Source organism: Mirounga leonina, unplaced genomic scaffold (assembly GCF_011800145.1).
Source record: "Mirounga leonina isolate KUSES-001 unplaced genomic scaffold, KU_Mleo_1.0 Mir_127, whole genome shotgun sequence".
In the NCBI taxonomy this organism is placed as follows: domain Eukaryota; kingdom Metazoa; phylum Chordata; class Mammalia; order Carnivora; family Phocidae; genus Mirounga; species Mirounga leonina.
The window spans coordinates 56,257,243-56,282,939 of record NW_023270316.1 but is presented as its reverse complement, the minus strand read 5'-3'; the positions used below and the strand labels follow the sequence as shown (position 1 = coordinate 56,282,939).

At 44.6% G+C, this 25,697-nt stretch overlaps 1 protein-coding gene across 7 annotated transcripts in view; it reads right to left on the bottom strand.

Moving 5' to 3' along the window:
* The window catches only part of LRCH1 (leucine rich repeats and calponin homology domain containing 1), a 191,689-nt gene extending 187,305 nt beyond the window's left edge, over positions 1-4,384 (bottom strand). For 3 of the 7 annotated variants that reach the window (XM_035003372.1, XM_035003370.1, XM_035003378.1), the window contains exon 1: positions 3,820-4,383. In XM_035003372.1, the coding sequence (XP_034859263.1) occupies positions 3,820-4,141 (322 nt within the window). In that variant the 5' untranslated portion in view covers positions 4,142-4,383. Of the gene's footprint in view, positions 1-3,819 lie in introns of all 7 variants that reach the window. The other 4 variants (XM_035003374.1, XM_035003373.1, XM_035003377.1 and 1 more) reach the window with 3 other exon arrangements.
* Between the last annotated feature and the right edge of the window lie 21,313 nt (positions 4,385-25,697).

Here is a 25,697-nt window from a genome sequence, read left to right as displayed (position 1 = left end):
AAGGGCTTCCTTTTTATTTTCTAGCACCTCCTGCAATCAATCTGAGACAGACACTTTCTTTTCTTACTCCTCTTTTCGATTTGCTTTTTCTCAGTCACATTCCACACCATCTTGAACTTCTTCATCCCAAAATGACACACTTAATAAATCAGCACTAGAAAAAAAAAAGTTTGCTTTCCTGATGCACGTGTGTACTTCTTTTTATCAGGCCCAATTTTTTTTTTTAAGATTTTATTTATTTATTTGAGAGTGAGAATGAGAGAGAGAGAGAGAGCATGAGAGGGGGAGGGTCAGAGGGAGAAGCAGACTCCCTGCCAAGCAGGGAGCCCGATGCGGGACTCCATCCCGGGACTCCAGGATCATGACCTGAGCTGAAGGCAGTCGCTTAACCAACTGAGCTACCCAGGCGCCCCTATCAGGCCCAATTTTAAGCTTCAGTTTCTATTTCTTACTAGTCATCCTTTGTGCTCTTGTTGTTACAAGCTACTTCAAGTCACCTTAAATCAAGGCTGCATGTGTCTTTCTAAAACAAGGCATTATATTTGTACTGTAAATATTCCAACTCATTCTGCAAAATCAATTTCCTCCTTTCTCTCCCCATCCCCCTCCAAACAGAATGCACACTCCATATGAAGGGATACAGGGATTCTCTGATGGTCCCTGGTGCCTAAAAGAGTGCCTGACACTTAGCGGGGCTTGGCAGGTTCTCGTGGAATGAATGTTGGCCGAATGAACCTCCAAACAGCCTCCCAGATTCCGCTCCTCTCCACCTCTTCTCTGCTTCACAGGAAAATGGTCAAGAACAGAAAAGCCAAAGTGAAACTGTCAGGGTCCAGTCACTGGCTCACCATCTAAGTAGGGGTATGATCTTGAGCATATTACCTGACTTCTCTCAATTGCAATCTCCCCGACTGTAAGTGAGGATATGAATAGGCTTCCAGTGAGGACTGAGCAGGATAATGCAGATGAAGTACTTGGCACACTGCAAAGTGCACAGACCAAGAGCTAATCTTGGTTCTTTTGTTCATGCTTCTCCCAGCATAAGTCCGCCTTTCTTTCCGAACCTTCTCACCTGAAAAAAGACTGGGCCCTGACAACAACATTATTTCGACTCAAATATGAGCAAATCAATAGGCTTTGAGCCTATTTGAGGCACTCTGAGTGAGGGCTTGTGAGGTTTTTTTTCCCTGTGAAAAATATGTATGCACTTCAGTGACAGAGCTTAGACATCTACTGAGCGGCCCCCGGCCTCTATGTTTCTGCACTTACATCCCAGTTTTCCACTCTGTTCAGATAGGTTACACTGCCCAAGAGTGCAGGTCTGCATAGCTGGCTGCTAGGGAATAAACCAAATGGCCTGTGTTACACAACTGAGCAGTGAGAAAAAGCTTTCTATGTCACTCCTCATTTTACAAAATTTATGAAAAAGTACACTTTACATCTTAGGTCTTTAAGAATCTTCATGTGCCATTCTGAGTTTAAGAGCTTTTCTGTAAACTAAATATTAACCAGGAGAAACCACTATCTTTATTGTATGTCTTACTCCTCATACTCTCCACTTTGCTGGAACTTCATATGCAGTAAATGTCAACACTGTGCAAACTGGGGGTGATTTAACTCTTGCTTTATTTTGATTTTTGCTTCTCCAAATAAAGAACAGTGATCAGTAAATATTTCTTTAGAACAAAGGGCAGAATACATTTGGTTTACAGCCAGCTTTTGACCTGAGGCAAAGATGTTTTGCAGAAGCAACCCTTGAATACATCGGGGTACTCACATTTCACGAGAAATAGCTGGCTACGTTGAACACACTTTATCTTTTCCAGGTTGTCCTACATTTCTACAAACGTTGGTGACATTCCCTATCCCATAACTAAAATTGCATTTTTTGGTTGGGAAATTCATATTAAGATTCTGAGTTTTAACTAGTTAGAATTCTCTGAACATTAAACATGTGCAAGGAAGGGTCATAATTAAAAACTGGCAACACTCACAGCCTAAGTTCACCACAAGCAAGCAAGAGAGGAGAACAGGAATATCGTGGAGCATTTACCTCACATGGCAAGGTCTTAACTGAAAAAGGTGGCCCCTGCTTTTAAAAGCACAGGTCTCAAAGACATGCCAACACAGCAGACACATCAAGTTCACTCAAATTTGGGAATAAACGTCTGCATAACTGAAGTGACCAACAACTTTCAAACCCCCCTACTGACCATACAAACACATATCATTGGTCATGCCAGCTCTGTTTTCCCCAGTCATATCCAATCCTTCCACAGTCCCTGGTATACTCTAAGGCAAAAGGGAAGTAGAACTTAACAACAGATTTTTTTTTTTTAAATTAATGATTCAGGCAATTCTTGGAATAACTTCCACTTGAGAAAATGTAACTAAGAGGTCCTATCGAGAGACTCCCCAGCTGCTGAGAGCTCAACTCTGGAAATTCCCTCCCTTTCGCTCATTCCTGACTATCCCTAATGCAAGTCACAAAGTTTAATGACCCTAAAGAGCCCTTTTTTGCCTCCAGCGAACTTGGAATTCTTTCTAAATATTCATTAAGACGCTCAAAGATGTTTACTGAATTGAAGTCGAAAACAAAAAGCACTGGAAACCTAGCTCCAAAAGCCTTGCTCCCTGGCCCAACCCCCTTTCTTCCCCCAGGAGAGGAAACTGGGAGATCTGGAGCTGAGAGTTGAGCCATCCGGTATCCAAGGGGTCTGACACTCAGCCCATGAGGTGATGACAGCCAGGAGGTCTGGGCAGTGGTTCCAAAATGGGGCACCCACTGCGCTGGGAAATGTTGGGCGCTTGCCAAGATACAAACCCTGCCCCTCAGGGAGCTGAACCGGATGGTCGGAAACCAAGGCAGTTCTAAGGGATCCCAAGGCCCGAATCGAGTTCCACCACCCTCCTTCCTGTTTATAGATCCCGCTCCAGGAACTCCAACTACCAAAGAGAAAGCAGACGTCTCAGAAATATGTCAATACATGACATAACTTGAAAGAGCTGGCTGCTCATTGGCGCGAGTTACAACTTGTCGGGTTCACACAGGAAAACCGGCTCACTTTAACTACTTTTCTTTCAATATGCCATGCCGTCCCCTGCTGGGCCCCCGCAAAGATCGGGTTACTGAGAACCGGCGAGCCTCGGCGGCAGGACCGAACCGCGTGGGCGGTCAGCGAAAGGCAAGGAACGCGGGAGCCGCGCGACCGCCGGCGAAGCGGCTGCCCATTCGGATCGGCGACACCACCAGCGACTCTTCCCTCGCACAGGCGCAGGAAGAGGAAGCCCGGCACCTCCTCGCAGTCGGCACCAAGTTGCCCGACCGCCCGGCGATGCGCCGCTGCCCTCGGGTCGACCCCGGGCGCGCCACCTTTGTCTCGGTTTCCCCGTCCGGACGGGCGACGCCTGGCGCGAACCGGGCTTGCCTTGGTCGGAAGCACCGGCCGGGCGCTCGGCTTCCCCGGCCTCTGCGCGGCGCCGGGGAAGCCGACGCGGCCGCCCCAAACCTCCCACTTCCACAGCGCGCCCGCGACTCCCGGCCCGGCCGCCACTTCCCTGGCGCGGCCGCCGCAGGGTGGGGAGCCGGAGACCCGCGAGCTCGCGGACGCCGCAGCCGGGCGCACCCCAGTTCTCCGGCCAGGCGGGGGCCACCTTGCCCTCCTCGGGCCCGCCTCTCCCGCGCCCACGCGTGTTCCCTACTCTGGAGAGCACCGGCCAGAGGACCCCCAGCGAGGCCAGATCTGACGGGCCGCGGCGAGGGGAAGGCGCGACAGCCAGTCACCCACACCCACTGGCTGCCCCTCGGCCCTTTCTCACCTGCCTGCACCGTGTCCGAGAGGTCGTGCCCCGGGGCCGCGGTCCTGGGAAATTCCTTCAGTTTCCTGGCGCTGAGGTTCAACCCCCCGGAATTGGCCGCTTCCTCCAGCGCGCGCTCCAGCCCCCGGTTCAAGGGCAGGTTGAAGCCCCCGCTGCCGCCGCCGCCGCCGCCGCCGCCGCCTCCCCCGACCCCGCTGCCGGCTCCGGTTCCTCCGTGGTGCTGATGGTGGTGGTGGTGGTGGTGGGGATGGTGATGGGGGTGCAGAGTAGCCACCGAGAGGGCAGGGACGAAAGGCTGGGGTTCGCTTCCCGGCGTCGCCATCTTCTCCCAGGCCCCCCCACCCCGCCCCGCCGCTCCTGCGGGGGGGGTCACAGCTTTCCCCCGGGAGGGGGAGACTGCAGCGCGGGCCGAGTCCCTGCAGTGCCCCACCGGAAGATACTGGAAGAAGGGGAGGAGGGTGTGGCAGGCGCGCGGAATGGGGGGCAGTCGGGGAGGCGGCAGTGGCAGCTCGGTCTCGAAGGTTTCCTGTCCCCGGGAAGCTAAGGACTGCGGCGGCGGCGGCGGCGGCGGCGGCAGGCAGCGCGCATGTGTCTGCTCCCGCCCTTGCTCCCTCCTCTCGGCGGCTCTCCCCTCCTCCGCCGCGCCGCCTGCTCTCTCCTCCTCCTACCCAAGCTGTCAGTCCAGCCCTGAGCCTTCCTCCGCCCGGAGCCGGGCGGGCCCCCAGCGGTTTCGCTACGCTCCGCCTGGCAGTCGGGGGTACGTCAGGGGGCCGGACCCCGTTTCCGGGGTGACCTTCGTTTAGACGCCCAACGCCCCTGGGTTTCTTTCTGCTGCCCAGGGTATTTGGGGGGACAAGAGGTTTTAGAGGGTCTGAGAAGACGCCGGCGAGGCAATAGATGGGGTTTGAAATACAGTGAGATCATGAGGAGGTGAGAGGTTATCTCAATTCTGCTCTCTGACCCACAGCTCCCCAAGAGGCAGTTTCTCACCGTGGGGTCAGACCCGTGGCATTTGGGCGCCTACAATGAACCAGTGGTGGTCTGAGTAGTCTACATTAATTATCTCATTAGTCCAGGGATCCCATGAGCGGAAAAACTGTTTCCCCAGACTATAGAGGAAGTAAAAAAAAAAAACAAAAAAAAAAAAACAACTTGTCTAAGGTCACCGGTGCAGTCCGTGGCGGAGGGGATGCGAACTTGCAGCCCTCAGACTGTAGGGCTGCCCTTCTTCCTGTGTAGTCCCTGGCTGGACCCCAGGGCGAAGAGACAAATAGGAGTAGGGCAGAAGGTATTCTGAGCGATGGGGGGAAACTACAAACACAGAAAGGAAGGACTTTCAAAATGAGGGTAGTTTTGATGGTGGACAGAATCCACTGGCACATGAGGGACAGAGGCTGGCTATGGCTGACTGAGCCCCGAAGTTGAGTGGTGCAGAGAGAGGTAAGAAAACCAGTGACCTCAACTAGCCAGTAACAGCACATTTTGAGCCCGCGCACAGGTACCGTCAAAGTGTCCTCGTGCCGCTTCTTCTTGCCCCCAAAGGACATGGGGACTGACGTGTAAGCAAATTCACGTTCTGCCCAGACGTGGCGACAGAACATCTGACAGCATAGGGCAGACCAGCTGAAGACTGATAAAACCCCACTCCCTTCTGAAGTGGTAGCTCCAGCTCTCTTGGGCCTTCATCTCTGCGAGATAACCATCTTGACGGTCGCTATGAGCGACTTGGCTAGGAGAGATGAGGATGCTTGTAGAAAATACTACAACGCTGCTGGTAGGTGAGCCAGTCTTTCAAATGGTAGTGCAGAAAGATGATGGCCTGGGCAACAGGCTGGAACCGGTGACTTCGTGTACTCGGCACTAAAGTACGACATGATCTATGTCACTTGCGTTGAGTGCATGCACAGTCGCCCTTAATTCCTACAGGATTCTAGGATGCGTAAAATATTCTAATCTCGTAGGGGGACACAAGCGCCACCTGCTGGTATCTCCTCCCAAACCTCCTCTCTCACCAAACTCTTAATCCCCTCAACTTCCCAGACTTTTAAAAACCAGACTTGAAAATAATAACAATAATAAATAAAAGCACACTTACATCACTTATAAAAACTAACCTACTTTCCCCTTTCTTCACTGGTCTTCCCCTGAAAGGTGAGTGAGAAACAGAAACAGGAAACATTTTCACTCAGTGTCTTCAGCTAAAACCAGGTGGTAAGTCTGTGTGATCAGTATGCAAGGTATGGTTGAGGACACTTAGATTGCAAATTTAGTTCAGACCACAGATTGTGGTGATGCATCATATAGAGCATCATTTTTAAAAAAAAAAAAAAAAGACCACAAATTCTTTTTTAGAGGAAATGATGGAATAGTTCAGGATTTGCTTTTTAACAAGTGATCAGTCTTTATGTTAGAATGACATAGTCATTATAGTTTGCTTTTCCTTCTACAGACTACAAAGTGTAAACTCTTTGGGGGCGGGACCCATTCATCTTTGTAACTCCCACCCCATATCTAAAAGAGTACTTTGTGTATAAGGAGCGCACAATAAATATTGGTAATTAAGCATTGCACAATAGGCCAAGAGCACAATAAACCTGTCTATTGCACAATAGAAAGCTTGCCATTTGTTGGTATGTCTTTCAAATTATGTCCCTGAATGAAGGATTTTTTTCCTTAAAATGGAGGAGAGTACTTGACCCTTAAAACGGACCTTGATTATTTCTAAATACTTAAGAACTTGACAAACTATTTTCTCTTGCTGTCTTGCTTCTCTATTTTTTCAAAAAGATGGGCATCTCTGTTTTGTCACTCTTTTTACTTCTTGTGAAAACAGTACCATCTTTCCATTCACTCTCCCCACTCCATACTTACAGTTCTTCGACACAGCTGGTCACCTCAGTTAGTCTAGAAGTGGACTTCTGACCAAATGACAGAACAGCCAGAGGATCGGAAGGTCGTGAATATGTTCAAACTCTAGATTCTGACTGTTCCTGATTTGCATCTTTGGTTTCTAGGAGATATCCAGTACATTTGTAATACATTCTACTGTTCACCTAAGTCAATTTTATTTGGTTTTCTGGTAGTGTAACCAAGAGTTCTAATTAATACATTCAATTTACCATATTTTAGTCTTTATTCCCCCTTGTTTTCCTATATAACCTCATTTTTGGATGGTCTACAAATAATCTTTTACAAACTATTTGGATAATGTCAGCCGATTTTTTTCATGTTTTGTCTTTATTACCCTCCAATCATCTTACAAAGTTAACAGAATTCAAATGATTGAGAAAATGGAGGAAATAGAAACAGTCTCAGATTAAAATATTGGCTATTAGGAGAAAAGTGATCCGTTTCATCAACAAACAAAAAAATTTAGAACCCATTTTTTTTTTTAATTCCTCTTGTGCTCAGAAAAGATACCAGACTTTTCCATATTTAAGACCCATTTTATTCTTGCCTGGAAAATAGAGCTGTGGACAAGCTTATGAGAATCAAACTTATTAAGAATGGCAGATAGATTTGAGCAGGGCTAGGGGCGCCTGGGTGGCTCAGTTGGTTGAGCGTCTGCCTTGGGCTTGGGTCATGGTCCCAGAGTCCCGGGATAGAGCCCTGCATCGGGGTCCCTGCTCAGCAGGAGTCTGCTTCTCCCTCTCTCTCTGCTCCTCTCCCACTCATGCTCTCCCTCTCAAAGGAATATATAAAATCTTAAAAAAAAAAAAAAAATTTGAGCAAGTCTATTTGGCCTATACCACCTTCTCAGAAAGCCATGAAGAATTCTCTTTTGGTGGGAACTTGAAGCATTTGCTGAAGAGGTAGGCATGGTCACCCAGGTTTGACCTTCACGGTCCTGACTGCCCCTTCCAGCCATAGCTAACTCGATAAGAGGGGCTGACACAAGATCTAGTCAGCCCCAAGCAGGGGAGTTCACCCATCGGACTCTCCTGAAAATTGAAGCAAGCACACCGAGACCAGAGTCAAGTAACAGCAGGTATTTCACCCCAAAGGCAGCCAGAGTCGGGGCTTATTCCCATCTTCTTACCTTGATATTCTCCAACCTCCCTGCTTCAGTTTCCTCTTTCTTAAAAAAGGAGTAAGAATATTCCCTGCATAACACCAACCTTTTTGATTATTCCCTCCACATGCTCTCAGACTTAAGTATTCTCTTTGCACTATATCAGTAAATATTTATAAGTAGATATTTATCTGGAAGTGATCAGAATGTGTTGTATTCATTTGTATTTAAGTACATCAGGGGCAGGGCTCAGGCCTTTTTTCCCGAGAGCCCAACGTGTGGCAGGAAGACAACACTCTGACCTAGAACTTCTGAGAGATTAATAGCATTTTTTAAAAGATTTATTTATTTGAGAGAGAGAGAGTGAGAGAGCACGTGAGCGAGCCATGAGTGAAAAGGGCAGAGGGAGAGGGAGAAAGAATCTCAAGCAGATGCCATGGTCAGCATGGAGCCCTATGTGGGACTTGATCTCATAATCCTGAGATCACTACCTGAGCTGAAACCAAGAGTAGGACACTTAACTAACTGTGCCACCTGGGCATCCCTAATAGCATTTTGAAAGAACCTGTGAGGGAGAGACAGCTTGGACCACCCAGCGTGTAAAGATGATTGTGACAAAGAGCTTTTTGGCTTGATTAGGTTGATACCTCTTTGACTAAGTTGTAAGGAGAAAATGTCAGAGACCAATAGCTGAGCCTCGGGTTCCTGTCAGAAGTTTCTTAAGAGGTTACTGGGGGAAAAGCCACTGGACAATAAGGACTAAAGGGCACCAGCTAACAGAACTTTAACTTATAAAGAAATGTATTTGGGGGGCGCCTGGATGGCTCAGTCGGTTAAGCATCTGCCTTTGGCTCAGGTCATGATCCTGGGTCCTGGGATCTAACCCCGAGTTGGGTTTCCTATTCAGTGGAGAGTAGGCTTCTCCCTCTCCCTCTGCCACTCCCCCTCCCCCACTCGTGCTCTCACTCTCTCTCTCTCTCTCACTCTCACTCTATCTCAAATAAATAAATAAAATCTTTTTAAAAATGTATTTTTGAGTAACTGGCTTTTTAAAGATTGAATATAAATATTGAATTATAGATGATATTAGATAACAACTTTACTATGATTGGTCCCCCTAAATATTTCATCTATTTTTTATATTGTGTGTTATTGGTTTACAATATAATGGCATATTACGCTATTGGCTTGTAATACAGTAGTCTCCCCTTATCTGTGGCTCTGTCTTCTGTGGTCTTGATTACCTGTGGTCAACTGTAGTGTAGAAGCAGATGATCCCCCTAGCATATTATCAGAAGGTCAATAACAGCCTACCTACCCCTATGTCACAATGTCTATGACATTCCCCTCACTTCATGTCATCATATAGGCATTTTATCATCTCGTATCCACAGAATATTGTTATAATTGTTTTATTTTTTTATTCTTGCTAATCTCTTACCGTGCCCCATTTCTATATTAAACTTTAGCATAGGTATGTATGTATAGGAAAAAAACAGCATATATATGGTTTGATACCATCTGTGATTTCAGGGATTCACTGGGGCTGTTGGAATGTATCCCCTATGATAAGTGGGGAGACTACTGTATAACGAATACATGAAATATTTAGGGGAACCAATTATTTATTTATAAATAAATTGCTTCACTTACGTGGATAAACTGAAGCGACATTATTATCCAGTATGTGTCCTCTGAACCATAGTTCTCTAGGCTGTTAATAGGCATGTGCATAAAGGGTTTTTATTGTCAAATAAGTTCAGGTTAATAAAAAAGTTTAGAAGTTATTTCACTCTGGGACTTCTTAGAGTCTTCAGTAGGCCAATGTGCTTTGTGAATATGCATGAAAGAGAAGTGGCTTACCTCCAGCTTTTCTCATATATATTCCAGAAACCCTGGACTAGGGTAATCTCACATTGAGAAACCCTAGGTTGAGGTAATCTCTCTCCTGACATTATCTATAATAAATCACAGTTGAACATATCAAAATTTACCTCCAAGTCAATATTTAAAATGATGCCAAGAGTCACTACTATAGCGTCTCTTCAGCAAATGCCGTTCCAGGCCTGCTATTCATTAGGTGGATTATAAAAGAACAAAAAAGTCTTCCTATTTGGACTTAAGGTACTGTGCATCTAACTACAACAGTAATTTATATGTCCCCCAAAGGCAGTTTTTAAGACTCCTGATGTCATTACAGGGATATTTTCCAAATGCAAGTCTGTCATTACTGCTTAGTCAGTATGCAGAACTAGAGCGTGCCTCCCAGAGGGGCCGTTCTCCCCAGATTTAGCAGGAAACTCTCTGGCCACAATGGCATTAAGCTTTCTGCACCCAGATGTTATCACTGTTCATGTACCCAGGATTTAAAGTGTAGATGTGGAGAATCTCAAGTTCTTTCTCGAATCATTCCAAGGCATCATTAGAAGAGGGGTCGGGGCCCCTCGGTGGCTCAGTCGGTGAAACATCCAACTCCTGATTTCTGCTCAGGTCATGATCTCATGGGTCATGAGACTGAGCCCCATGTCAGCCTCCATGCTCAGCACAGAGTTGGCTTAGCATTCTCTCTCTCTCCCTCTGCTTCTGCCCTTCCCTCTGCTGGTGCTATCTAAATTAATTAATTAAAAAAAAGAAGGGTCATGTATGGGCTTAGGAATAAAGCCAGGCAATGAAGTAACAGCTCAGAAGCAAAGGTACATGGTCATTTCATTCTTATTTCCTGGCAAATCAGGTCAACAGGTAGCATGAATCAACCATGGTTCAGACGCAAAACAAGTTAGAACTTTCTTCAATTTCTGGTTGGCAGAAACAGCAAAGTCAAAATTAGTGGGGTTGGGGCTGGAGGACTGACCAGGAAGGACTCCTGGAGCCCCTCACAGTAGCCACAGGGCAGGCCCCTGGGAGCCCCAGACAATCTAGTAAGAGCAAGGATCATCTCAGATTCATGTGGGGTGAAGCAAATCGCAAATTGGTGATGGGAAGTGTGTGTGGTAGAGCCCAATTCTTGGAGAAATGTCCAGAAGGTAAACAGAAATGTCCAGACAGGGACCCCAGCATGGTGCTGAGCTGTAGCCCGATCAGGAAGCACTTGTATGGAAGTGGAATCTCTCTGCCAGGATGTATAAGAAACTGCTAATAGTGATTGTTTCTGGGAAAGAAAACTGGGAGAGTGGACTGGGAGAGAGACTTCTCTTTCTCCAGATACATTTTGTTCTGTTTTGTTAGTGCCTCTATGACTCTCTTTAAGCAATGAATAATTACATTTTTAAAGTACCGACTGAGGAGATTGAGTTTGGATCACCAGTCACTGGGGAAGAGCCGGCGAGTCCTGAGGATGATGGAAGTGATAAAAGACGCCATGGGATTGATCAGAAGGGACGATGAGGCACAGGGCATGTGGGAGAATGGGCGAATGAGAAGTGCTGGGAAGGAAGAGGGGACAGAGCGTCAGTGTCCACAGAGGTCTGCCCAGCCGCTTCGGAGCCACCGTCAACACTGGGTACTGGTGGTCGGTGGCGGGAAGCACTGTCTCTACCCCACAGTTATATCAAATGCCAGATACAAGGAGAAGGGGAACATGGAAAGCTGTCTTCAAGAAAGCACCTCCAGGGCAGCTTAGGAATGTCCAGACTACAGAGGTAAGAAGGCAAAAGAAGTACAAACAGCAGATGTAAACTACTTACTCCAAGGATTTGGGAACTGGGGGGAGAAAAAAAATTGAAAGATGACTAAAAAGGCAAATGGAGCATAGAAAACTGATTTAATGTTTAATGTAGGGAAGATCTGAGAAGATTTGAGGGACAAGGACAAAGCCTGAGAGGAAGGTAAGACAGGAGCACCCAGCAGGAGGAAGTGGACGTGAGGGTGGCAGAGACTGCTGGCTGTGGGATAGACAGGAAAGGGGAGGAGACAAAAAGGATGGGGTCTAGGTTGGATGGAAGGACTCAGATGCCTCCTCCGGAGACTGGAGTGAAAAAGTTAGAAGACCTAAGTGAGAACACTAATACGCCAAACTGGCAATTTAGGCCCCTTAGGGATTGGATGCCAAGAGTAAAAAATCTAAATATATATTATCTGCTAAGAGCAGAACTGGAGGTTGGAGGTAGGAAAAGAGATTTATGAACAATATTTCCAAATCAGAAATCATAGAGCAGGCACCCCAGTATAATCAGAAATATGTGGTCTTGTGCTTTCAGCCTTAACTAGCACATTAACCTATCACTGACATCTCGATACTACCCACAAGTGATGGTTTTCCCCTTGGATGTGTCTATTTGCTTCTAATCCTTCTATGGATTGCAAAATCCAACATGTCTTAAAACATATGGCTTGGTGTTTAAGATAGAAAAATGAACTAGCTCCTGGGCGCCTGGGTGGCTCAGTTGGTTGGGCGACTGCCTTTGGCTCAGGTCATGATCCCGGAGTCCTGGGATCGAGTCCCACATTGGGCTCCCTGCTCAGCGGGGAGTCTGCTTCTCCCTCTGACCCTCCCCCCCTCATGCTCTCTCTCTCCCTCTCTCATTTTCTCCCTCTCAAATAAATAAAATCTTTTTTAAAAAAAGAAAAAAGAAAAATGAACTAGCTCCTAATAACAGACCACTTCTCTCCCATAACCTCTCTGTAGACAGAGCCACGCCAGGGAGTTTGTATATAGTCTGTCATGTCCTCAGCGAGGGAGGCCTTAGGAATGCAGTCCAGCTTCCCCATTCTGCAGATTGGGAAACTGAAATAAAGGCATGAAGGTGAATTACTCAATGTTATGTTGCCGGCCAGTGCAGAACGTGGACTAGGACTCAGGTCATTTCCTATCCACTGTGTTCTCCTTGTCCCTCATGAGACGATACCACTGCCATGCTTGGACATGTGCTCTTGTCCTTCCATCAATGTGGTTCATTTGCTTTCTGCCTGAGTATGACTTTATGAAAGGCGAATCATCTAGGGTGCTAGCTCACCGGGCTGATGCTGGGTAAGGGCTTTGGTGGGAGCTGGTCCGAGAGACCTGAGGTGGTCTAGCTACTTGTCTCTGGAACATGACAGGCAGTGTACCCTCGGTCAGCTGAGGGGCGATGTAAGTACCCAAGAGCCAGGCAAAATTCAAGGTCATAAGTTATCAGACGTCCACTCCATGTAATGACACTTCAGGATACTTTCCTGCCATGATTAGAAAGGCTGGGTTCCCCTGGGCCTATACCAGTGGCTACAAAACATTTTGGACATTGCAGATCCTTTAAGGTTTTGGTTTTTTTTTTTTTTTAAGATTTTATTTATTTATTTGAGAGAGAGAGAAAGAGGGCGAGGGAGCACAAGCAGGGAGAGTGGAAGAGGGAGAGGGAGAAGCAGGCTCCCCGCTGAGCAGGGAGCCCCATGTGGGACTTGATACCAAGACCCTGGGATCATGACCTGAGCTGAAGGCAGATGCTTAACTGACTGAGCCACCCAGGCACCCCCCAGGAAGAGATATACCCTCTTCCCGGAAAAATGAGCATGAAATCCTACATCACCACTTTCTGTACAATTCAAAGGTACTAGAGATACTCTGAACCTTCTAAGACTGGTCAAGCAACATCTAATCAACTCTGACTCTAAACAAACCTTCCTATTAAAAAGAAATATATCAAGAGAAGTAGTTTGAGCCATAAGACTATCTCAGAAAATATTCTATTTTTTAGGTACAGCAAGTTCTTCTTCTTCTGAACCCCTGATATTTCCTTTGGGCACAGGGGGAAGCATGTGACATTGGAACTGTCTTCCAACACGTAAGTAGACGTGGCGGGTAGTTGAGGTGATGCTGATGACAAAGATTCACCCATGCTGACCATGGACCCCCATCTGTAACATTTTAAATTCCTGTTCAGCCTTCCACAGCCACACACCAGATTTGATCCCTGCCCGGCCTCTCCTAACAGCCTCCCACAGCCCAGGTTAGATAATTCATGTGTGTTCAGGTCTTTTCCAACATTTCTGCCATCTGGCTAATGATGGGGCACCATATGTCTGCGGCAGGATACGGGCATCCGCCTATGGCTTGGGGCACAGCCCTGCCCCCGCGAACAGCATGGCTTCCCAGTGTGAGGCTCACTCCTGAATGACACCAGGCATCTCCTTTGCATGAGTCTGCAACAAGGACACAAATGAGTGGTTCCTCCCACTCTGGGCTGAGTGTGTGGTGAATGACATAAATGTGTTTGAGTCACCTTTAATTTAAGTCGCCCATCACCTGCCTCTTCCCTAGCAACTTAGTGCAGTCTGAGTTGTTTCACGCATAGGCACAGACATTATCTAACTAACCACCCATTTCTCCTGCGGGGTTAAATATCAGGAGGCAAGGGCTTTACTACTGAGTTCAGTGGATATATTAAACAGATTTTCACCCAACACCACCCCCAAGGGGTTGCAGATTACTCAGGTCATTCAGTGAGTGATGACCAGGAGAGATATCTTAACAGAAGCGAGTACTTCCTGTCTTCACACACCGTTAGATGGGAAACTGGGAAGCACGTAGATTACCTTGTGTGGTTAGCAATTCTGTACACAAACCAGGGAGTGGGAATGGGGCCACCTAAAGGTCCAGACCGAGATATGAGAGAGGCACTTATCTTTCAGGTCCTTGCTGCTGATTAGGTTACACTATTCTGCATGGACTGTTTCTAATTATACATGCTTCTTCCCCCAACTGGGACCATTTGGGTCCAGATGGCTGCATTAGGCAGTACCTGTTTCTCTTTATCATGCCTAAAAGTCCAAGGGAGCCTCTAGGCTTAAGGTTTTCTAAAAATGAGGCCAGGCTTTTATTCACTTTTCCCCCTCAAACTTCCTTTTCAACTTAAAAAATAATTTGAATGCAAATGAGAGATAGTAAATGCAGGGCTCTTAATAATGGACTGTTTTCTTAATCATTAACTATTGAATTAAGTAGGCAAAGATGTTTTCAGCATCAATTAGCCAGCCTCGCCTAACTTCAGAAAGCTAAGAGAAAAACCCGAGGGCTTTCATAAATGGAGGAAGGTGGGATGTGTGGCCGTTATATGACGTAGACCAGTTAGTGAGAACAACAGTGAAAATTTCGTATTACCTTAAAATTTATTTTTGCAAGTTGTAATTTAAGTGCAAATTTGCTACCATTGACCTTGCCCTTGATTTTTCCTTCAAATTCGTAAAACAATAAGCTTTTATAAATTGCATGATTTCATAAGATGAGAGAAGTTCAGGAAAATAATGCGTACTATAGTTATTTCTTAACTATTGTGCTAATTGGAGTTCTTGAAGGGCAAGGTCATTGAACTGCTGTGTGTCATGGAAAGAGAACTGAACTGGAAATGAGGGTGCAGTCCTATTTCAAGCAAGGTCACCAGTCAGCTGGGGCCAAGTCATTTAATTTCTCTGGAACTCAGTTTCTACTTGTGTTTAAATAAAGCATTTGGAGGGTTTATGTCGAAGATCTTTTTTCCCTGATATTTCGTGACTCTCAAAATTACAGTTTGAGCAATAATTTCAACTTTCTGTTCCACCAAAAGTACTTTGACATTACTTCACACCCAGAGAAAGACATATCTCCTAAGTATCCCCTGCCTCATCAGAGGAGAATAAAACTATAAATGGCTAATGAAGAGCCTGAGGCTGGCAGAAGAAACTAGTATCCTGAGAAATCCACAGAACACATAATAATCTGTCATACAATTAGGCGTGTGAAGTACTGCCCAAATTCAATTCTAAAATTCTCAATTAAGCTCCAATTTTATATTCCCCTTCTCGTAACACCTTGTTTCTAAAGTATCAATAAGCAGAGAATCTTAATTTTGCAGAAAAAGAAAAACGTTTCAGGGGTGAAATGAGACATGATGTAGTAGTAGACTGGAGAAAGAATTAAGAGAAAGACCCTCTCAACCATCCATCTCAAAAGGTGAGATATAGGGCAAGTCCAGAGTGATCAGCGCTTTGTATGCTGATGTTGTAGATCCCTGAGTTATAAAGCAGAAACCATGGCAAGGAAATAATACCGGCATTGCTTTTGATTCTACTGATGCATATATACAAAATACATTCTGTTAAAAGATAATCCTGGGACACCTGGGTGGCTTAGTCAGTCAAGAGTCTGACTCTTGATTTCGGCTCAGGTTGTGATCTCAGGGTCCTGAGATTGAGCCTCATGTTGGGCTCATACGAAGCTGGAGCCTGCCTAAGATTCTCTCTCTCTCTCTCCCTCTCCTGGCGTCCCCCCTCAAAAAAAAAAAAAAAAAAAAAAAAAGATAATCTTTAAGGACAAAATCATGATTGTCATGCCAATATAAAATAAACACATGTCAAGGAATTAACTCCTTCATTAATCATTAAACCCGTAAGATATTTCAGCTGGTTCAAAGGAAAATTCAGGTGAATACACACACATACAGGCAGAGAGGGAATGCTGAAATGAATTTACGAGTAGACACAAAGAGCAGTCTATCCACAGGGCAATTATCAATTGCACTCCACGAAAGGCAAGTAATTTGCAACTCTGTGGACAAGAATCATTTGCATTATTATTAGCTTTCTGTAATTTGCAGAGCTGTACAATAGCTCTGAGGCAGTGAAAGGGAAGATAACTAAGAAGGGCACACTAGACAGGACACTTGGGGATCCTTTCTCTTCACCTTTTTTTTTCCCCCTTCAAAGTCTTTCACAATTTTCCCTGACAATTTGCATTGAGGGAATGTAATATGGTAGAGTGTAATGAACCCCGGATATGGCGATAGGTGGCCCTGAGTTTGAATTCCTTTGTTATCTTGAACAATGTATTTGACTTCTGAGTCTCAGTTTCCTTTTCAGTAAAATAGGAATGATGCTAGCCACCTTTGAAGATTGTTATGCAGGTTAAATAAGATAAACATGTAAAGAAACTATTGCAGCTCACCGAATAAGTAGCAGCCTTTCTTTGGCAGTACCAACTACAGAAAAATCCATCAGTTTGTTAGAACATGATGGACTTTACTTTTGAAGTAATCTGTCTGTCTGTGACCCAGATACAGTTAATACAGGTAAAAGTGCTTTGTAAATATAAAAGTCTACATAAAAATTAGTTATTTCTTTTTTTAAGTCTTTTGAGTATAGCTGACACACAATGTTACATTAGTTTCAGGTATACAACACAGTGATTCAAAAATGCATTTTTTCTTATTCATGGCTGGTGTGAATGCAAAATGGTACGGCCACTTTGGAAGGCAGTTTGGCAGTTTTATAAAGCTAAACATACTCTTACCATATGATACAGTAATCGTACTACTTAGTATTTACAGAAATGAGTTGAAAATTTATGTCCACACAAAAACCTGCACATGAATGTTTACAGCTGCTTTGTTCAAAATTCCCAAAACTTGGAGTTAACCAAGATGTCCTTCAGAAGATGAATAGCTAAACAAACAGTGGTATATCCAGACAATGGAATATTATTCAGTGATAACAAGAAATAAGCTATCAAGCTACAGAAAGACATGAAGAAGACTTAAGTGCATATTGTTAAGCAAAAGAAGCCAGTCTGAAAAGGCTGTAGACAGTATAATTACAGCTATACGACATTCTGGAAAAGGTGAAACTATGGAGACAGTAAAAAGATCAGTGGTTGCCAGGGGGGAGGAGGGCCAGGTGACAAAGAGGAGCACAGAGGATTTTCAGGGCAGTGAAACTGTTCTGTGTGATACTGTAATGTTGGACACATGCCATTATCCATTTGTCAAAAGCCATAGAACCCACAACACAAAGAGTGAACACTAATGCAAACGATGACCTTTAGTTAATAATAATAATAATAATAATATAGCAATATCAACTTATGAAATATAACAAATGTACGCACTAATGCAAGATGTTAATAACAGGGGAAACAGGTGTGCAGGTGAGGGGGGATATGGGAACTCCCCCGCTCTCTACTCAGTTTTTCTGTAGACCTAAAACTGCTCCCCCCAAAATCCTTGTTATTTCCTTGTACCGGCTGTGTAACCTTGGGCAAGATCTTTAAATTTTGTAAGCTTGCATTTCCTTCTCTGTAAAATGAAGGTAAATTCAGGAACTTCCTTGCAGGGTTGTGTTGGGAATAGGAGGTCTAGCACAGGGCCTGGCAGCTTCGAATGATATTCAGCAGATGGACCCACCTGTATGGACCTGTTGTTCAAATACGCAACACTTCCATACAGGCTGCCCTGGACATATTCCCCACCTCCTCCCCACCAAAAAACACCCACATCACCTGCCAGGCTCCTCCCCCTAAATTCGTCATACTTCCCTATGACCCAGCAACTAAAGGGTTAGTGCCCAGGGTGGCAACCGGCCTCAGGTATCCTACTACAGGTGTGAGACCGGTGATAGTTCTGACTGGTCAGGGCCCACACCGTACTGTCTATGAGATGCTTTATACCATTCCAGGTACCTAAGGAGTAGGAAACTCCGAAGGACTGTTAGCTACTGTTAGTAACATAACTATTTCTATAATTTAAATTTTTATGCTTTGAGCCCAGTCTTGTTATCAAAAATGTCAATGCCTATGGCTATGAAAGGAATGTGTGTACCTTAAAGCAATTTTTTTTTTAACTATGGAAAAACACTATATAAGAGTGGAAGTTTTTGTGCTAGCTTGTACCCTGGGCTCAAAATGCATGCTGCAAAAATTTAACTGCAGGATGATGAAAAGCAAGGCATTCGGCTGATATAATCATATTCCATAATTGCTTTAGCCTTAGAGTAGCATTCAAAAGTTACCGTGCAATTACTGGAAATGAAAATCCCATTGATCAATTGATGTATGTGAAGAGCACCATACCTAATTTGGATGCCTGTTCTCAGGTAGGACCTTGATGCTGCCCTCACCAAAAATAGTAAGAGACCGATCAGAGCTTGGGACTTCCAAGAAAAACATGCAAAGGGAGAGGTGAGCCATTATCGGAGGAATTTTAGTATCTGAACTAGATTATCCTCTCTAAGAGGTGTGGACTATGCTTTTTCCCTAAGAACGGCTTATTGAGCCCATGGTTTTGAGTCTGTGCAACTGCCTACACTCTCCTTTCCGCCTTGTCTGTGCTGACGTCGGAGGGAGGAAGAGGAAGTGAGACCGTCGGCTGACCAATGGGGCATTACTATATTGCCAGCAGTATAGTCCTCAAAGTGCTCTCTTCTCTCCTAAATTCCCAAACAGTAGTGAGAGGACACTCTTTTTGGTTCGGCTAGAAAATAATCCACCAAGTAGGTCAAATCCAGTTGAATCAACTCTTGGTCCTAGGAGAGCAGCTCCAGCACGAGGAGGAGGAGGAGGAGGAGGAGGAACCCAGCTGAGAATCCTCACAGGGTATCTCACCCAGAAAGGCTGGTTTAAGGCCCCAGGTTCCTTATGGGTCCCAGACAGCCACCGCCAACGACAGTGATTATCGCAACTTCACACCTGCGTATCATTTGTGTGACTCTGTCAGACAAGGTGGTTTAGCTTCCTTCCCCCCCAGCTCTCCAGCCTGCTTCCAGAAACCCATCGAGGAACAGAGCAGAACAAAGGCCTTTTTAGGAACACCATCTATCTTTTTCCAGGACTCATGATGGTTTCAGAGCTGGGGTGGGAGGGGTATAGGTAGTAAGTTTTTTTTGTTTTTTTGTTTTTTTTTCCTACTAGGTCTGCCTATGGGGAAAGATGCACAGAGATGCAGACTCAGAAACAGAAGGCCATCCCACAGCGGCATTCTTCCCACGGCCCTGCCCTGGCTTCGGGTCCAGCTCTCATCCACCCTCCCCGTTTGCCTGGGACTGCACTGTATCCTCTCCTTCATGCTCTCCTGGCCTTCGCTCAGGCCATCGTCGGGGTATTTTGTTCTCCCAGTTTCAAAGCTGGTATGGACACACGCTCCTGAGGAGGACGACTGCCTTCCAGGAGAGTAGGGAAAAACCCTATTACATTCTGACCCATTGTTTGTTTATCTGAATTGTTTTGTTTTGTTTTTCTCAACTGCCAGCATTGTCTGTCCTTTTCTTATATGCCGGTTTAATAGGCTTCTGTTGAAAAGGATTTTGTTCTAATATGATCCCAAACAATGGAATAGAGAGTCAACAAACGCATTGTGTACGATCTATTCACAGCTCTCTTTGGAAGAACCCATGCCAGTTTGGTGTGTGTGTGTTCATGTGACTTAGCAAAGGAGACCAAAGCCAAGAGCTCCTAAGGCAGGTTTTTCAGTTACCTGACTTATGTTAATGGTAAATGGCAGCCCAAGGTGGGGGGCGTCTCACTATAGCCACAGGACTGACCAGCCTTAGGCTACTTAACCCATTAGGGTGCTAAGCTTTGCTCCACTGTCACCAAGTTTAAAATATATTTAAATATCTGATAGTCACTCTCAATTACTCTTCCTTTTCTAAATTTTCTTTGATATCTTTATCTACTGATTCTATCAAATACACTTGAAAATAATTTTGCTCCCTCTCTCTCCGGGGTATTTGCTGATTGTAAAGGGGAAAAACTCCCCACACCTTTAAAATAGAAAGATTTGGTGGTCACCATTTATCCATCTGCTAAATTATACGCTAGCCTGAATTGTATGCCTCCACACGTGATGCAATTTGGAACACATCACATGACCTAGGGAAGTGCTCTTGTTAAAAATGTTTATTCTGGGGATGCTTGGGTGGCTCAGTCTGTTAAGGGGACGACTCTTGATTTAGGCTAGAGAGAGAGACTAGAGAGCTATAATAACCAAATGTAACTGGTGACCGGCCATTTGATTCTGATTTGAAGGGAATAAAGCAGCAATAAGTGACATATTCTCAGGACAATGAAGAAATTTAAAAATGAAACAGACACTAGGAAATCATCGTTAATTTTCTCAGTCATGCTCACGTTATTGTGACTATATTGGAAAATATATTTTGAGGACATGGATATCAAAGTATTTAGGGTGAAGCATGATGACATCTGCAAGTTGGTTTCATATGATTCAGCAACAATAAAAAACACAGTATAAATAATTGTGTATATATATGGTATGTGTATATATAGTGTGTGCATATATGTTTATATACAGGTATAATCATACATATAAACATGCATGAATAGATAAATATAACAAGTATCAAATCTAAATGGTGGATATATTGGTGTTCTTTCTACTATTTTTTCCAACTTTTATGTTTGTTTAAAAAGTTTTCATAAGAAAAAATTGAGGAGGGGACATAAAATCATTGAGATTTTGATTTGAATTGCAACATACTGAAAACAGTATGTTAATTTGGGAATAATTAACATGTTTATAAAATTTAGTATTCCTTTTCAGGAACATTCTACTTCTCCATTTATTCAGGTCTTCTTTCACATCTCTCGATAAATTACTTTTAGCTTTTTTTTTTATGGAGGTTGTTGTATTCATAAGCTTGATAGTAATGACAAATGAAAGTCGTTTACTTTGTAGACATGAACTGTGGCTTTTGTTCAGTCGTTTACAGTTGCATCTCAGAAACTGAAGCTAAAGGGAAATTCCGAAGTCTATCTTGTGACTAACATGCTGCATTTATGGTGTCCATCAAAACTACCTTACATGTTTGATGGGATGCGGAAAAGAATGGAAGAGAATCAGGTTCCCAAATGCCACATGGCTTTGGTCTTCCAAGCACATATTTTCTTGGGAACTTGGTATCATGTTGTTACAGTAACCCACTTAACCCCCTGCCAGTTCTCTCAGCTGTCTTGGGGTAGATCTGGGGTTTGACGGGAGGTGATCGAACCTATTACCTAGTCTCTCCTCCAGCTTCGGAACAAATTTTAAAAAGACTCAGGAAGCCAGGCTTAGAAGTGATACAATAGCAGCTGTATTTGAGTACAGCTGGTGGCGTAAAGAATGTGACTTGACCCAAAGGCTGACCTTGAGCTTCCTATTCTCCCTGACAAATTCAGCAGTCACAAGTCGAAAAGCAGAGGACTCAGGGCTTTCCTTGCAGGGTGGGAAAGCCCTCTGTTGAGCTGACTGAGGGAAAGGAGGAGGTGGGGAGGGGACTTTCTCTGCGTGCTGGCAGATAAAGGAGGCTGAGCCATTATCCCACCATTCCTATGGGTCTCTCACTGTGGTGAGGAGCCAGTGAGAGGAAAAGCTACCCCCAGTTCTCCAAGAGAGCTGAGAGGCCGGGGGTGAATTCCTCAGAATCTGGAGAAGCCAGGAGTTACCACTCTACAGTCAAGATGGAGAGCACTGGACAAAAATGAAAAGACATCCCCCTCCAGTTTGAATTAGGTTTCACTCACATGCCTTCCTTCGTGGCTGACTGGTCCCCTGGCAGAGGAACTGTGGACCTCCATGAGAAGAAGTGCCTAAAGCAGGGGAAATATTTGGATGAGTCATGGATGAAGACTTAGCGTGGAACAGTAATAAAATCAAGCCATTTTTTAATGTACCTGGCACCATTAGAAGGTTAATTATCTCCATTGTAGTCTCTGTATTAAAGGCTGCCTGTAAAGATAACACAGAAATAGAAGGATTCAGAAAAGCCTGGAAGCTCAGGTTTTCCTCAATCTCACTGAAAGGCTATCTGGCTGTTTCAGCTAAAATGTAATTAGATAGGTAATCATTGTGATGAAAGCCAGGCATGTAAAATGAATATCAAATGGACAGGATCATGAACTTAAAATAGCATGAGGAAGCCAAATAGATTTTTATCCTGAAAAATTATCTACCCCCGCCTTCTCCCCTGCCCCCATTTTTATTTCAGGAAGAGGAGAGATGAGTATGGGGGAATAACACTTATAATAGAGGGGAAGGTTTTACCCAGCAGATTCGATTTAGCCTAAGGAACAACACAACTATGAAAACATAGTTTTAAGCTCTTAAAACCCCTAACAAAATCTTGGATGAAATGAATCAACAAACGATTCATCAAAGAGCCCCATTTTTTCCGATTGTATATAGAGAAAAAGTAACATTGGAATTAAGGCAATAACCACATGTGCAAACCAAGCACAATACCCTGACACAGTCCTTGGTAAAAAGCTCTTTTGCTTAGGTGGTGGTTGATATTGCTGTATGCAGGTCACTTACTGAAGGATATGCTTCATTTATTTAAAAAATCCCTCCTACTGGCCCACGATGGCCAGAAGCAGCTTTCGGTAATCTCCACTTGTGTCACTTGCGATCATTGTGCCCAGGGTCTTCTGATACATCTGACTGAACATCTGTTTTATTTGTACAAGATCAATCTCACTTCGAGTGACCACAATCCTGACCAGGGTGGATCTCAACATTCACCAAAGAAAAAAGATTTAAGCACATTCATAACAGTTCATGAGTGTAATTTAATAGTACAAGTATTGTGATGGTTAAATTTTATGTGTCAACTTGGCTAGGCCACAAGGTGCCTGGACATTTGGCTAAACATTATTCTGAGTATGTCTGTGCAGGTGTTTCTAGAGGAGATGAATATTTGAATTGGGAGACTGAGTAAAGCTGATGGTTCTCTGCGATGTGGGTGGGTCTCACCTAATCAGTTGAAGGCCTGAAGAAGACAAAAACGTTGACTCTCTTGTAAGGACGAGAATATTCCTCCTGCCTGGTGGTCCTGAACAGGGACATGGGTTTTCCCAGCCTTCAGACCTTCAGACTTGGACTAGAACTGTATTATCAGCTCTGCTGTATCTCCACCTTGCCAACTACAAACCTTGGGACTTGCCAGCCTCCATAATCCCATGAGTCAATTCCTTACAATAAATCTCTTTCTGTCTCTCTCTCTCTCCTCCCCCTCTCTCTCCATCTAGCTATCCAGCTATCTTCTAGCTATGCTATTGGTTCTGTTTCTCTGGAGAACCTGACTAATACAGGTTTATATTGATATCTGTGTCCAGAACTCTATAGGCAAGTGACAGAAAACCATACCTACATTGCCTTCCATAAGTGGCCATTCTGTAGGTACATGGCTTGGTTTTAGTCCTGGCTTTATACACTGGTTCAAATAATATCAGGATCAATTTTCCTGATCTCTCCATTTCTCAACTTTGCTTTCTCTGAGTAGACTCTACTCTCACACAGACTTTTCCCTATTAGTCACAAGATGGCTCTTCTAAATTCTTATCTGAGGTGGAAGTGGGATGGGAAGTAAGTTGCCTGTCATCTGGAGCAAAAGCTTCAAAGGTTTTGTTTTGTCTCAGTAGTTCTGGTTGGCCCACACGCACGTCTGTATGTGGCCAACCAAATTTAATACTGTTGGGGGACACCTGGCCCTGAGAGCATCTGTTATGTCCCTGCTGGGTGTGCCCAACCTGAGCAGCTCTGGAGCTAGTCACGTGGGCAACCGAGTAGGTCAAGGACCTATAGTCTGACTATCGTTTGCTTGGGGGGAGTAAGGAGGAAAGACTGACTTGTTGGCAACAGTGTTCTCTGCTGGCTCAGAATGTACTGGGCTCTGGGCTCTGAGTTTCTCTGCTGTAACACAACCCACTATTTGTGCCAATGTCATCTCTCCTTCTTTGCCACCCTGTGGAATTAGAGCTTGGAGACCAAAACAAATATGCTGACACTTCAGCTACTATTTTTGCTCTGAGTAGTAGATGTTGTGTGTGTGTGTGTGTGTGTGTGTCTGTCTGTCTGTCAAAGAGTCTTATGTTCTCTGTAAGCATCCATGAAATAGTAGCAAGCTAATTTGCTTTCTTGCAAGTAGGATAAAATCTCAGAGCCTTTATGGTTCTTGACAGATGTGCTAATTGACTTATAAACCTCGAAAGCCCTGCTCCAGTGCATCTCCACCTGGGACACATTGACTGAGATGAGAAGGAGGAGGTCTCCCAGAGGAAGAATGGGCACAGATAGGAGAAGATGGGCAAAAAAGATGGCAGGCAGGGCAAAAATGGCCAACTGTGCCAACTTGCCCACGTGTGCCCTGCCTCCATGCTTCCACCTCTATCTAAGATGTGGTATGTCTTAACCCATTTCAACACTTGGGCAATTCCACATTCAGACCTCTTCCCTGGACCCAGGACTCCATGAAGACTTAACAGAATTCCACAGGACTCAGACAAAGGGCCAAGGATCCCGTGGCTGCTGGTCTCTCGGAGAAGGCCGCCTATGAGAAAGGAGGGACAGAACTTAATTGCTTTCTGTCATTTTAAGGAGGAACTTTTTAAAATATAATTTCAAACACAGACAATAATAACAGAAATGAAGCTAGAAGGAAAAAAATTCACCCAACTCTGCCTCCTCCCAAAAAACCAAATTATGTGGGCACCTGGGTGGCTCAGTTGGTTGAGCGACTGCCTTCGGCTCAGGTCATGATCCTGGAGTCCTGGGATCGAGTCCCGCATCGGGCTCCCTGCTCAGCAGGGGGTCTGCTTCTCCCTCTGACCCTCTTCCCTCGTGCTCTCTGTCTCTCATTATCTCTCTCTCAAATAAATAAATAAAAGCTTTAAAAAAAACCCAAATTATGTTTATTTGACCCCCTTTCTAGTTCTTTTTCATATGCATACATATTGTTTATAAAATCATAGTAGAAAAACATAACACTGATATTCTTCAGTCAGTGTGCCAGTCATTTCCCCATTTGGTTACTGTTTTCATCTCGATTACTGCAAACCATTTAATGCCAAAATACGAGTAGTTACATACAGCGGATATACCATTCCCTTTTAAATGAGTATTTCAATTATTTTCCATTTTCTTCCTAAAATAACACAAGTAAATAATATTCATGTAAGTGTGCTTTCCGCACTTGGTTTTACTTGGTTCTCCCAGCAGCTCAGCTTGGTGATTTATTCCCTGTTTACAGCTGAGGAAAGAGGGGCTCGAAGGCACTAAGTGGCCTGTTCTTAAATCTAGTGTCTGGTGACACAGGGTGATAGCTTGAGCCCAACATGGACAGCACTTCTAGATTCCATTTGCTCTGCATACGT